Genomic DNA, 15,357 nt, shown 5'->3' with positions numbered 1-15,357 from the left:
GTGGGGGCATCCCTTCTACCTATACAAATCAACAACTTTTCTTTGACTCGTAGTATTAGAGAGTTGTCTGAGGCACTGATAGCTAGTATATTACAGAGGCAGGATTTGAATACAGGATTTGAATCTAAGGACCGCTTCTTCTTCCATTATATACCACAATACCCCTTCCCCTTATTGCAAAAATAAATACATGAAGTACAGTCCCATGAAACATGCTACACTGTCTTCTTTTGAAACCTATTTTTAGTATCAATTCTAAGACAGAAGATGAGTGTTTTAAATGAATAAATAAAATAAAGTAAATAAATACTAGATAATTGAGAAGAGGGGATCAGGAAAGGCCTCATGTAGGAGCCTGTATTTGGTCTGAACTCTGAAAGAAACTGGAGATTATAGGAGGCAGAAACGCAGGGATGCATTTTAGCCCAGAGGGACAACTAGTGTGAAAAGCACAGATATAGAAGATAAAATTGAATGTGTGAGAAAAGTAGGATCAGTTTGGCTGGACTGTGGAGTATGTGAAGGAGAGGCTAGAAAGGTAAGGTGGAGCCAGATTGTAGACATCTTTAAATGCCAAATAGAAGGCTTTATATTTGATCCTAGAGATAAAAGGGAAGCACCGGAGCTTCTGGGGCAGAACAATGACATTGCTAGACGTGGGCTTTAGGAAAATCATGTTGGCAGCTGTTAGGAGGATGTAGTGGAGAAGGAAGAGACTTGAGGAAAAGGAGACCAAAAGGAGAGGCTATTGCAATAGTTTATGGGAAGGTGATAATGGTCTGCACTAGGGTGGTGGTTTTGTGAGTGGAGAGAAGTGGATAGAGAGGACAGATTCATATAATGTTCATCACATTGAGACTTTTGAGGGCATTCTCCTCTTTTGGGGTTCTCAAACTCCTGCTGGGAGAACTTTTATATGCCTCATAGATATTTCCAAGATTCATTGTTTAAATTTCCTGCATGTGGCCTATCCTAGGTCTATCAGTATGTGCAAAAGGAGATGTGAGAGGGGAAAAGTAATCCCAGGTATAGGCAAATAAGAATTTACCTAATAGGAGATTTTGGAAGTTAATCACTTAGTAACTTAGAAGTAAAATGAATTCTTATACCTCTGGGGCCTTTTCCTGAACAGCTCACAAGTTTCCTTGCTTTCTTGCTTTCTTTCTTCCTTTCTACCTTCCTTCCTTCCTTTCTACCTTCCTTCCTTCCTTTCTTCCTTCCTTCCTTCCTTCCTTCCTTCCTTCCTTCCTTCCTTCCTTCCTTCCTTCCTTCCCTCCTCTCTCCTTTCCTCCATCCCTCCCTCCTTTCTTCTTCCTTCTTTCTAACCTTCCTTCCCTCTTCCCTCCATCCTTTAAAACCTCTCATATTCACCTACTACAGCTCATCAACAAATTCCTACTTCAATGACCTTCACTTTAGCCATCCATCACTCTGCTGCTAAAGTCATTGTCCACATCTTTCCACTTACCAAAAACCCTGCTGAGGCTCTCCTTGGAGAGGCAAGATAATGAAATCAAAGTAAATCTGGATTTGGAGTCAGAGAAGTTGGGTTTGGTTTGCTGCTTACTACTTGCAGGCTACTTAAACTCTTTTGACTTCAGTTCTCTCATTTGTAAAGTGAATGGGTTGGACTAGATGGTCTTTGAGGTCTCTTTCAGTTCCAAGTCCATGATATTATGATCTCTTTGGGGACTGCATACACATTTTTGACCCTAGCCTTCAAATCTTCCATTCAGATGCAAATCTTGTATTGTGGAGAGACCACTAAACTTGAAGTCAGGAAGATCTGGGTTCAAATCTAACTTGACATAGTTATTACCTGTGTGACCCTGAACAAGTCAATTAATGTCTGTCTCATTTTCCTCATACATAGGGAGTTTGGTTAGATCTACCCTTCCAGATCTAAATCTATGATCTCATGATGCACTGATCATTATGCACTGATGCTACCCTGTCTGCTCTCATTTACTTTTTTACCCCAGTTTGCTTTCTTTTGTTTACTCATCTTGATATTTTCTCTTAAATTTGTCCCTTCTTTTCCTATAAATCTTCCTATCAAACTGTTCTGAATACTTGGAACAGACAAACCTCATTCTTCTCTTTCATAGCCTGGAGGGCATCTATTTCTAAGAGCTTTTCCAAATTAACTACCCCCATTCTCTGGCACACCAACATTTCCTTTTGCCTCATTCAACCCTGCCTTTTCCTAGAAGTTTTTTCATTCTGCATCTCTGTTGATTGTTGCCCAAATGTTTTTTAATTGTTTGATTTGTAATGGGAGAGCCATCCTGATTAGTAGAGAGATTGTTTGCAAGTGAATTTAGCCATTGTAGTAGGGGGTGACAACTAGAAACCTTCCTAGCTTAGAGGGTGAAGACAGAGGGGAAAGTGGATATTCACTTACTTGCCTTATTTTCTTCTTTTTTGAGTTAAATTTTTATTTTTAAAGAATGAACAAAAATCTATTGTTTTCTTTCTCTTCCCCATATTGAAAAAGAAAGAAAAAACCCCAAAGCTTTTGTAACAATGTACACAGTGAAGCAAAATAAATTCCCAAATTGTCAGAGCAATAAAGTCTGATTCTGCACTCCAAATCAATCATCTTTCTTTCAGGAGGTGGGTAGCATATTTCATCATGAGCCCTCTGGAATCATGGTTGATTATTGTATTGATCAGAGTTCTTAAGCTTTTCAAAGTTGTTTGCTGTTACAATGTTGCTGCGATTATATAAATTGTTCTTGTGGTCCTGCTTGCATCTCTCTGCATCACTTCAATACTAGTCTTCCTAAGTTTTTCTGAAACTATCCTCTTCATTTCTTATAGCACTCTAGTCTTTTCTAAACAGGTGGAGTATACACAGGTGAACTGGATGTGTGTGTGACTTTCTTGATTTCTTATACTTTTCAGCATGTCCTCACAATGGTTGTCTCTAGATCATATCTTCCATGGAAAAAGAATGTCTTAAAAATTAATGATTTTTTTAAGACTTAACAGACCCTTCTCAACAGACATCCAAACGATTCCTCTTTCAGGTGCACTTCCTTTGCAACAGGGCCAAAGCACCTCTCCATCCCCAGTAAGCCAAAGAGCAGGCATTTCTACTCTCCTCAAACCTCATCCCTAGAGATGCCTAATAGATTCTAATTATGAGAGTATCACTTTCATTGTTATATTTTCCTTATTGTTAACTAAATACTTTAATCACGTCATCATCTATTTTCTCAAACATCAAGAAACACTCAACTCTCATTCATTGTTTTTAATATTTATACGAAGGGTTTTCCCCTCCTTTCCTAATACTGTACCTTTCTGAGAAAGACTTGTAAGAGAAACTATAGAACTTTGTCTTTTCCAGCAGGAACTTAATTGTCTTTTATTACAGAATTCAGTTCCACCCTAATCCCCTGACTATATGGCATTAAACCCTTCTGTCCTGTTAAAGTCAAGGCTATACTTCTTATTCATCTTAACACATTTATTAACCACCTACTAGGTTCAAGGCCAAAAATCCCTCCCCAAACATGCCCCGTATAAACCCCAAAACACACTCAGAACAAAATCTGCTGAATTTAACATCCTGTGCAGAATTTCTGTGATTTGACCTCAGTAGGAACTCATGACATCCTGGAAATCAGAGATCATCATAGTGCCAAGATTATTCTTGACTGTTGTCTGGCTGGTGACTCTTGTGAAAGAATTAACCCTGATGTGCCCTGTTTTCCTTTAAATAGCCCAAAGGACCAGGTTGTTAATGTAGCAGGTTTCCTCAAAAAACCTTTCATTAATAACCCCAGGTTTTAAATTTGACCTCTTTCCTCTGGGTCATAGGAGTTCAGGGACCTCAGTTACTCTAATCCTCCCCTCTAAATTGATGTGGAAACTGTGTTCTGGTAGAGAGGGATTTTCTCTCTGAGATGCATAAAGGCAGTTAGCTTCCCCGACTTATAATTTAATTTCTATGATCTGTTAAGCCCTCTAGTTGAGCTCTTCATCAGAAGTCTTGGTGCATCTCTGCCATTGAAGACTATATGTAATGCCCAGGTTTTGCTTATTTCTGTGTCAGAAGGCCTGGGCCCCAGGTCCCTGTTAGCAGAATTATCCTATGAGGCCAATTAGTTCTAGAAGCACTTGCATATAGTACTATTACTTTAACATCATACGCACATTTTCAAAAGAATTCAAATGATATCAGTCGAATTAAGGAAGAGATGAAATTGGACCCAGAATGGCTTTTGTAACATGAATCTATTTTTAAAGTGTAAGAAAGGATTTCCTTTTCTGCAGTTAGGAATTTCATTTGCCCCCATTCTCCTGTAAAGGCACTTCCTTATAGATTGTCCAAACCTCCTTTCACTTACTAAATCTATTCTGAATGCCTCACCTTGGAATAAATGGGACACAGAACAATGTAGGAAAAGTTAGTATTCTCTGTCTCTCTCTTGCTCTCTATTTCCTCTCTCTGTCTCTCTGTCTGTTTCTGTCTCTGTCTCTGTCTCTGTCTCTCTCCCTGTCTGTGTCTCTCTCTTTCTCTCTCTGTCTCCCTTCTAGTGCTAGTGCTCTCTGTCTCTAGCTCTTTCTCGCTCTCTCTGTTCTTTCTCCATTTCTGTCCCTGACTCTCTTTTTTTGTCTCTGGTTCTCTCTTTGTCTCTGTTTTCTTTCTCATCTCTCTGTTTTCTCTTTCTTGCTTTCTTTTTTTCTCTCTGTTTCTTTCTCTCTTTGTCTCTCCTTCCCTCCAACTGGAGAATTATATAAATGATGTTCTAGTTGGGATCTCTATAAATTATATCTTTACCTGTATCTAAAGACAAAAATGGAAAGAGTCCAACCAAATTCTTGCTGAAAGAACATTATACTTTCTGAACAGGAAATAATTATAAATGAGGTTAAAGTAAAAATGCTCACTCAGTGCTTGGGAATGAAAGGCCCTTTGGGAGAGTGATAAGAGCCCTGATCTCTAGTTCATAGCCTCATAGCAGCTAGCTAGCTGGTATAATGGACAGAGTATAGGGCCTGGAGTCAGGAAGACCTTACAGTTACTAGCCCTGTGTAAATCACTTTACTTTAGTTTAATTTTGTTTTCTTCTTCTGTAGAGTAGGACTAATAATGATAGCAGCACTTATATCCCAGGGTGGTTGTGAAAATCAAATGAGATAATATCTTTAAATCAGTTTGCATAGTGCCTGGCACATAGTAGGGTTTGTATTCCATTTTCTTTTTTCTTATCTTCCCTAATTAGGGTTTAGGAGTGGGAATCATCTTAGGTCTTTTTCCCTAACTCCTAATTGTAAGCTTTTGATTAGAGCCAAGTTTCCCTAAGATGCCTTATTGCTAAAAAGTTTGCTCTCACTGGAGCCTAGATGGGCAAGACTATCCCAAAAGACAAGTTGCTGTGAACATCCCTGAGCCTCACTGTCCTCATCTGTCAAATGGGGATTATAATACTCGCACTATTTATTTCCAAGAGTGGTTGTGAGGGTAAGTTTTTGTAAAACTTAAAGCATGTCAGAAATGGGAGGTAGCATAATTGCAGCTGCAAGTGTATTAGTAGCCTGGCATTCGAGGACTGAGAGAAAAAAAGAGACTTTTGATAGAGACCCGCCCTCTTGGAAAAGATTTAGTACTGACCATGAGCTACAGTAGCAGCTCTCCAAGTAGAGTCTGAAGTTCTCAAGACTCTTTCAAGGGAATCGGTGAGCTCAAAACAATTTTCATAATAATTCTAAGATGCTATTTGCCTATTAAAATGTTCCTTCCTTTTCTAACTCACATCTGTGTGAGTTTAGATTTTCTTCATATTCTTCATCCCATACAATATATTGCAGCAGATTGAATGTTGAAGCAGATATGAGAACTCAATTGTCTTCTATTAAGCCAGACATTAAAGAGATTTGCAAAAATATGTAAAACAATGTCACTCTTCTTACTAATCTTTTGAAGTTATTTTTTCTTTAAAACATGCTAATTAACATTTGCATAAACTTTCCTAACTGTTCTAATAAATCTGAAATGCTTCGGTTACCTTGTTTTCTTTGGATTTTCTCCTGGTTCCAAACAGAACTATAGGAGTATCTTTAAGAAATGAAAAAAACCCCAAACGTTCAATTAGGGAGGATGCGTGGACTTAGAGAGACAAGCTGAAGTTTCTATCCACATCCAGAGAAAGAACTGTGGGAGCAGAAACACAGAAGAAAAACATATGACTGATCACGTGGTTCAAAGGGCATATTATTAGGGTTTTGACCTTAAAAGATCACTCTATTGCAAATATGAGTAATATGGAAATAGGTTTTAAACAATGACATGTGTATAACCCAGTGGAACTGCTTGTCAGCTCCAGGAGTGGGGAGGAAAGAGAGGGGGGGGGTCATGAATCATGGAACCATGGAAAAATATTCTAAATAAATAAAAAAATTATCAGCTTTAATTTCTAAGATTATAAGTATCATTAGAACAGCTAGGTGTCATAGTGGATGGAATACTAACTCTAGAATCAGGAATACTCATCTTCATGAGTTCAAATCTAGCCTCAGATATTTATTAGTTATGTGATCCTAGGCAAGTTACTTAATCCTGTTTATCTCACTTTCCTCATCTGTCAAGTGAACCAGAGAAGGAAATGGTAAACCACAATAGAATCTTTGCCAAGAAAACCCCAAAGTGGGGTCATGGAGAGTCAGAAATGGCTGAATAACCAACTTGTAATCATAATAAATTAGTAAATTAGTTAACACTTCTTTAGTGCTTTAAGGTTTTCAGAGAGATGTCCCCACAGCCACCCTTGGAAGTAGGTAGTCTCCATTTGACAGATAAGGACAGACAGTGAAGTTCAAGGAGACTGGAGGAATTCCATGTGACCTGGAAAGACCTCCAGGAATTGATGCAGAGTGAAAGGAGCAGAACCAGGAGAAAATTGTACAGAGACCAATACACTGTGATAAAATAGAATGTAATGGATTTCTGTACTAGCAGCAATGCAATGACCCAGGACAATTCTGAGGGATTTATGGTAAAGAACGCTACCCACATTCAGAGGAAGAACTACAGGAGTGGAAACAGAAGAAAAACAACTGCTTGAACACATGGGTTGAGGCAGACATGATTGGGGATGTAGACTGGAAATGACCACACCAATGTCACTATCAATACTGTGTAAAGAAGTCTTGATCAATGACACATGTTAAAATCAGTGGAAATGAACATCACCTGGGGGGGGGGTGAAGGGGAAAGTAAGAACATGAATCGTGTAACCATGATAACTTTTCTAAAAATTAAAATTATTTAAAAAAAAAAAAAGAAACATTAGCTTCAGTCCAAGATTTGAGATTGGGGGTGGAGATTGAAAGGACCTGACATAATTCTCACTTAGCCCTAATATAGGGGAGATATGAAAGGAGGAAGAAGATAAGAAGGAAAGAATTATTTATATCTGCTTAGAAATAGATATATTTATCTCATCTGAACTTTGTCAAAGCCCAGTGAACCAGTAGTTCTTATTATTATTCCCATTTTATAAATGAGAAAACCAAAACTCAGAGGGGTTGAATGATTTGTCCTTGGCCTCACAGCTGGTGCATGTCAGAGGTGGATTAGATGAGGTCTCTTCTGTCTCCAAGTCCAGTGATCTCTTCTATTATTCTGAATTGCAGCATATCACTATCTGTCAACAGTAATGATAAAAGCACCTCACATTTATATGGATATGGTGGTGGTTGTTGTTCAGTTGTGCCTGACTCTTCATGATCCCATTTTGGGATTTTCTTGCCAGAGGTACTGAAGTGATTTGTCATTTCCTTCTCCAGCTCATTTGACAGAAGAGGAAACTGAGGCAAACAGGATTAAATGACTTTCCCAGGGTCATCAGTTTCTGAGGTCACATTTGAACTCAGATCTTCCTGACTATAGGTCCAGAGCTCTATATACATATATATCTTTATATATAAATATAAATCTATAGTGTATGTATATATGCCTATATAGAAATCTATCGATATATAAACCTATAGTGTGTGTATATATACATACATGTATACATTTATATATAGATATAAATCTGTACATATAAAATACAAATCTGTATATGTAAATCTATAGTATATATGTATGGGCCTATATATGAATCTCTTTCTCTATCTATCTATCTATCTATCTATCTATCCATCCATCTATCTATAAACCTGTAGGGTGTGTATATATATATATATGTATATATACACATACATACCTTTTTATATATAAAATATAAACCTATGGTATACATATATATTTTATGTGTAAATGTGTATGAATATATATACATATATATATATAAATCTGTAGCATATAGACACGCACATGCATACATACCTCTTTTCTTTCACCATTGAATTTGACCATTAGTAAGTGTTGAAGCAGCAACTTAGAGCCAGTCCAATATTCTTTCCACTATATTACTTTGCTTTCAACAACAGTGGAGTCTATTAATATTACAAGATGATGTTATTTGCATGGAGTTACTACACAGACCAAGTGAGAGAGAAATCTTACATAAAGTGCTCATAACTAGCTCTTTTAAATGGGAGAGAAAAGGGAATGCAATAATGTGTTTCATTTCTAAGCAGATAGAAAAACAGAGAGAAAAGAAAGAAAAGAAGTCGGGACGAGATGGGAAGAAGAATGAGAGGGAAGAGAGAATGAAAGCTCTGTCATCTGATATAGTAGAAAGAACCTGGGAGTGGACAGGGCTGGGGCTCTAGTTCCAGCTTTGCCACTACTTATGTGACTATGTGCCAAGTCACTTTTCTGGAACTCAGTTTGCACATCTGTAAAATGAGGCAGTTGGATCTCCAAGGGACATCCCTTCCAGCTTTGATATTCAGTGATTCTATTAAGCATCTCTTTCCTCAGCTGGATCAGCACTTGAATTCAAGTTTTAGGTTTATCAGGTATCCCTTGTGATTTCCTTAAGATTAGTACAAATTTCTCGATTTGCTCAGCTTTGCTAGTGGTATCCATGCCTGTTTTTTAACCAGATACCAGGGGGCTTTTGTTAGACCTATAGGGAGGAGACATATATGATGCTCTGACCTACCATCTAGCACAAAATGACCCTCATGTCCTATAAGGGTAAAACAGAATAAGAATGATCATCTTTCTTTCTTTCTTTCTTTCTTTCTTTCTTTCTTTCTTTCTTTCTTTCTTTCTTTCTTTCTTTCTTTCTTTTTCTTTTCTTTCTTTCTTTTTCTTTTCTTTTCTTTCTCTCTCTCTCTCTTTCTTTCTTTCTTTCTTTCTTTCTTTCTCTTCTTTTAATTGTAATTTTTTAAATTACACATTGAAGCAATTTTTAACAATTGTCATCTAACATTTTGCCATCTGGATTCTTTCTCCCCATTCCTCTCGTTTTCCCTCCCTAAGATATAGGTTATACCAGTGCTGACATACAGTACATATTTCCATATTCCTCATGCCATGAAAGAAGACACATGTTGCACATGCCAGAAAAAAAACTCATAAAGGAAATATAGTGAAAATAGTATACTTTGATCTTCCTTCAGACTCTGACAGTTCCTTCTATGGCTGTGAATAGCTGAACCTTCCTTTTTTCCCCTATTATTTATTTATTTTCCCTAAAATTCAATTAACTAATTAATTAGGGATATTTTCCCATGATTACATGATTCATGTTCTTTCCCTCCCTTCCTTCTTCCCCTCTCCCAGAGCCAATGAGCAATTCCACTGGGTTTTACATGTATCATTGTTCAAAGCCCATTTCCATATTATTGCTATTTGCAATCGATTGATCATTTAAAGTCAATATCCTCTGTGTTTCTACTCCACAGTTCTTTCTCTAGATGTGAATAGCTGAACCCTCATTCTTAATAAAGAAAAACAGCTTCAACAAAAAACATGTTATAATAATTGTGTCTGACAGTATATTTTACATTCTGCCTCCATAGTCTCCCACTTCTCTGACAAGAGGCAGGATGTCTATGTTTCATGATCTGTTCTCCATGACCATTGTTGATAGTTCAGTCATTTTAGTTGTGTTCATCCATGGCTTAAATACACAAAAGAAAACTAAGGGTTACAAACAGGAAGGGCAATGTTGGTACTTTTTGTTGTTTAGTTGTGTCCAACTCTTCACAACTCCACTTGAGATTTTCTTGGCAAAGATAAACCGGAGTGGTTTGCCATTTCCTTCTCCAGTTCATTTGACAGATGAGGAAACTGAGGCAAACAGGGTTAAATGAATTGCCCAAGGTCATACAGCTAGTGTCTGAGACTGATTTGATCTCCTATCCTCCTGGCTCTAGGCTATCCACTGCACCACTTAGCTCTCCTCTAGTATCATTAGTGGATTTTAAAGACTGCACAGTTAAGCTTCCTTTGAGAAGGAATTACCCAGATACCAGGGGTCTTATGTTAGACCTATAGGGAGGAGATGTATATGATTCTTTGACCTACCACCTAGCGCAATTCACTTAGATTTCAACCATCCCTTCTTGAGTGATGGCAGAGAGCTTGGCACAATCATGCCAGAGATAATGAGTAGGTGGTCCAGGAGAACCTTGGTGGCAACTTAACCCTGCCCAGTCTGTACTGACCTGTCTAAATAGATATCATAATAGAAAAAAAGGTTATATCTAAAGGACTTATTGCTGCAGTATATAATTTATCACTGTCTCATCTCATTCAGTTTGTGCCCAATAGTGTCCAATGGAAGAGGTTTCATTTTGTCTTTGCAGTCACTTATCTAAGAAGACTCATGACATAACTAAATTACAGAAAGGAAAAACTGAACAACTTCTGAGAGTCGATGATCACGATTTCACCATGAGGCCAGCTTTTGGAGGTAGGATTTTTACTCCCTTTATTATCTGCACATCAGTTCATTAATTTTGTAGAATACTTCCCTCCCTTTTTGTCTGTGCTGCAGCTGACCTTTATATGGAGCTTTTAAAGTTTCAAAGCACTTGACATGCATTATCTCATTTGAGTCCTTTGAGGTAGGTGCTATTATTATCATCCATCCATATTTCCAGAGAAGGAAACAAACTAAGAGAGATAATGATGCCTTGTTAGGAAGGGCTGTATGTAGTCAGGAGTTGGGGGTGGAAAATAATGGGCTCCTCTTAGATTTGGGCAAAATCTTATACTATGAGCCTTTTCTTTTTATTTACTTTAAAAAACCCCTTTCTATTTTAGTAACTACTCTAAGTCAGAAGAATAAGGGCTACTAGGCAAATAGTCCAAAGTGACTTATCTAGAGTCACCTAGCTAGGAATTGTCTGAGGTCAGATTTCAACCCAGGTCCTTTCAACTCCAGGCCTGGAGCTCTTTTCCCCTGAGCCACTTACCTGACCCATTTTTTATTAAAAATAATTCATTTTCAGTGCTCGATGAAGTGGTGGAAGAAGGCATTATGAGAGGGGCAGATGAATTTTTAAAACTGTTTTTGGTTAAAAAATATTATTTAAAACATTTTATTTTCCCCATTATATGCAATTACAATTTTCCACATACATTTTTCAAAACTATAAGATCCAAATTGTCTACCTTCATTCTTTCCCTCCCCCCCTCTTGGAGATGGTAAACAATCTGTTCTGGTTTATACATATATGATTGTGCAAAACATACTCCCATATTGGTCATTGTTGTAAGAGAATACTCATATAAAACCAAAACCCCAAAATAAAATCATAAATCAACTAATGTGAAAGAGAGTCTGCTTGATCTGCATCTGACTCCAACAGTTCTTTCTCTCTCTAGAGGTGGATAGCATTCTTTATCATAAGCCCTTCAGACCTGTCCCAGATCATTCTATTGATCTGAGTTAGCTGCCCCATTAAAAACATTTGTTAAAACATTTTTTTCTGAGCATTTTTAATAGAATGTAAGTTGCCAAAAGAGCATGTTTTTCTTCTTTCTTTTTTCCCTCTTTCTTTCTCATTCTTTCTTTCTTTCTTTCTTTCTTTCTTTCTTTCTTTCTTTCTTTCTTTCTTTCTTTCTTTCTTTCTTTCTTGCCTTCTTTCTTTCTTTCCTCTTTCTCACATTCTCTCTTTTTTTCTCTCTTTCTTTCTCTCTCCCCTTCTCTCCTTCTTTCTTCCTTGTTGGATTGTTGAATTGAAGGACAAGTGGTATGTGCCTTTTCAATATGTGGGGATAAGATGTTAACAGTAGTGTGCTAGAGCCAATTCATAACAGGGCTGAGAGAATCAACTGCTGTTTTTCAGTGTGAACATTTATCCCTTGGAAATCAGCAAAATACAAATCAGGCCTTGATTATTGTTTTGTTGATTGTTCAAACCTAAGAAAGTGATGGAGAGAATGTTGGTAATGCAGATTAAATTTACATAATCTTTCTGGTATAAAGCAGGTTGTTAAACGTATACTTGCACACCCCTAAGATATGTAGAAGTGGAATAATTCAACAGTTTAATATCACTGATATTTGCCTGACATATATGATGATTTTGGAGTTAGGACAGAGTTCAAGATCTTTTGAACTGGTTTATGGACCCCCAATCTACTGTATTCATTATAAATTTGGGTCTAATGGTTTTGAGACCACCTTGACAATTTCTCCTGAGGGGAGGCTGTAGCTAATATTCCTGGAAACCATTGTTATAAGATAAATCTTGATGGTTTTGAGATCATCATGACAGTCTTCCCTTGAGGGAGGTTGTGAACTTACAGAATGGACTCATGGAAAAATGCTAACAATAACATTTTTTGAAGGTCAGTATAACTGCATCTTCCAAATAATATTTGTCTGCTGCTAGCTTGTTTTTTCCCTTGATAACAAACCCCGCAAATAACATTTTCTCCTGACCCCTAATATGCAAGTTGGCTGGCTCCAAGGAGGTCATCCAAAATTATAGCACGAGAACTTCCTTTTCAGAAGAGCACTTTGTAGAGACTCTTCCCTGCTGGAGTACCCCCTTTTCTACTGAATGGGCCAGTGTCTCTGTGCTCTTCCTCAAGGCGGCATTACCCTTGCATGAGTTATACTCACATATATGCCCGAGTTGTATGTCAGGTCCCCTTTTCTTCTCTTCCTTTCCCCCTTTTCACCATTGCTTTCAATGAAGCTTTGCACTGAATCGACTCCTATTGTTTTACATGTTATTCTCAGTACCCGATCTCATTAAGGGGTTGTTTTCCCAAACATCTCCGTCACACCTGTATGGATCTTTCTTTAGATATAAACTGGGTACCCAGATAAGGACTTTTTGACCACTTCACCTAGACTGGGGGAGTATGGCACTGTGAAACCAGTTGTAGGAAGCAAGGGTCAATAGAAGAACCCAATTGAGGCTGGCCCGCTGCTCCCTGGGGCTTTCAAACCACCCTAGGACTTTCTCAGGGACTGTTCTTGCCACCCCCCAACCCAGAGCTTTGCTGGCTCTCTCTTGTCCCCCGTCTTCTCTGTGTTCTCTTTTCTACTGCTCTTGGGCTTCTGACTGACATCTCGTGTGACTCTGGGGGGAAAAGAAGTGACAAGAGCTTATCACTGGATTTCTTGATCTGTGCTAGGAATGGCAGGATTTTGTCAGAGTAGATGTGTGGGAATTGACTGTCTGGCTCCTATTCAGGCAGCCCTCTTCGCTGGAACTTATTGTGATTATTTCCAAACTCAAAAAATCATGCAGATCTAAACACAGAAGAGTATTTAGAATGAGCAGGAGAGGGCTTAGAGAGAAGAGCTATTAATTTCATTACCAAAAGAAATGTCAGGAGAAACTAGAAAGATATTACCTTCTTCCTGAGCTGTTGGCTTCACTTTTGTCAGAAAAGGAAATAACAAAAATGTGATCTTGAACTACAGAGTTTCCTTCAACGACTGAACAATAACAGCAACAAAGTCCTAGCCAGAAATATCAAAGGTTCAAGCAAAATTAACCTCTGACACTAGAAGATTTTTTTTTAAGAAGTACCTTCCTAGATCATAAGAAGAGTTCATCTGAGACCATTTAACCCAACCTTATTATTTAAGAGGAAATTGAAACAGAGAAATTGAGTGACTTGCTTAAGGTCACAAAAGTATTAAATGGTGAGGCCAAGATTCCAACCCAGGGCTACTGGACAGTAATAATAATAGGAATAATTAATATTTATAGAGTGCTTTAAGATTTGCAGAGGGCTTTTACAAACATCTCATCTAATCCTCCCAGCAATCTTAGAAGGTTGGTGTTATTATTATTCCCATTTTACAGATGAGGAAACTGAGGCATACAGCAGTGAAGTGATTTGCCCAGGCTTATGTACCTCATAAGTGCCTGAAGCTAGATTTGAACTTAAGTCTTCTCGACTCCTGGTCTAATGTGCTATCCATTGCATCCACGTAGCTACTTCTAATTGAAGTCATCCAAGATTATTTGGCAATATTAATATATACAGATTATGTTCACATTTCAGTTTGTTTCTTTTTTCTCGGCCATCTATCAGAGCATTGCAGCTGAGTCTTTGAATAAGCTGCTTTAGTTAATACTTAAAATAGCCCTATCTCCTTTAGGAGGAAGTTAGATTTTCAAATGCCTGGTAAACTCAAGCCTGTTCCTGTGGGGTAGTGTGAATTATCAGCTCTAGAGGCAGCAGGGTGGAGGGGAAGACCTGAGTTCTTCCTTTGCTGGGTTTCTTCTTTGTCTCTGCTGGGCTATGGAAGCTCTCACTGCCTATGTTATTGCACGATCATTCTATGGATTTTGTTCCTGCAGCTTTCTAGTTACTACAGCTTGGGTCCTCTTACTTTCTTTTCCTTTCCTAACCAGGCAGTAAGCATTTATTAAGCACCCACCATGTTCCAGGCACTGTGCTGATGCTGGAGTTATAAAGAAAGGCCAAAGATAGTCCCTGTCCTCAAAGAGTTCACAATCTAATCTAACCACCTCTGAAGCAAACATCCCAAAATAGCATTAAAATTTTTTTTTAAACCCTTATTCTCTGTCTTAGTAGCAACTCCAAGACAACAAGACCAGGGCTAGGTAAATAGGGTTAAGTGACTTGCCCAAGGTCACACAGCTAGGAAGTATCTGAGGTCAGATTTAAACCTAATACCTCTCATCTCTGGGCTGTGCCACCCAGCTGTCTACCCCCCAAGAACAGCATCTTGCTGTGTGTCATCATCACTTAAGTAATGTCTAGCATTAAATTCATTTTAATTGTTGGAAGCATAGATAAAGCCAACTCTAAGATATAGCAAGGCAGCTGGGTGATGTGGTGGATAGAGTGCCAGATCTGGAGACAACAAGACTAGTCTTTCTGAGTTCAGATCTGTCCTTGGACACTTATTAGCTGTGTGACCCTGGGTAGATCACTTAGCCTTGTTTGCCTCAGTTTCTTCAGCTGTCAAATGAGCTGGAGAAAGAAATGGCAAATCG

At 38.1% G+C, this 15,357-nt stretch overlaps 1 protein-coding gene across 1 annotated transcript in view; it reads left to right on the top strand.

Moving 5' to 3' along the window:
• LOC123245313 (gamma-aminobutyric acid receptor subunit rho-2) overlaps positions 1-15,357 on the top strand; it is a 55,645-nt gene that overhangs the window by 1,999 nt on the left and 38,289 nt on the right. Inside the window, exon 2 of the mRNA XM_044674156.1 lies at positions 10,723-10,829. Within this exon, the coding sequence (XP_044530091.1) occupies positions 10,723-10,829 (107 nt within the window). The remainder of the gene's footprint in view (positions 1-10,722; positions 10,830-15,357) is intronic.

This window comes from Gracilinanus agilis, chromosome 4 (assembly GCF_016433145.1).
Source record: "Gracilinanus agilis isolate LMUSP501 chromosome 4, AgileGrace, whole genome shotgun sequence".
NCBI classification, from domain to species: Eukaryota; Metazoa; Chordata; class Mammalia; order Didelphimorphia; family Didelphidae; genus Gracilinanus; species Gracilinanus agilis.
Note: the sequence above shows the minus strand (reverse complement) of the source record. Positions and strands in the feature narration are given on the sequence as shown.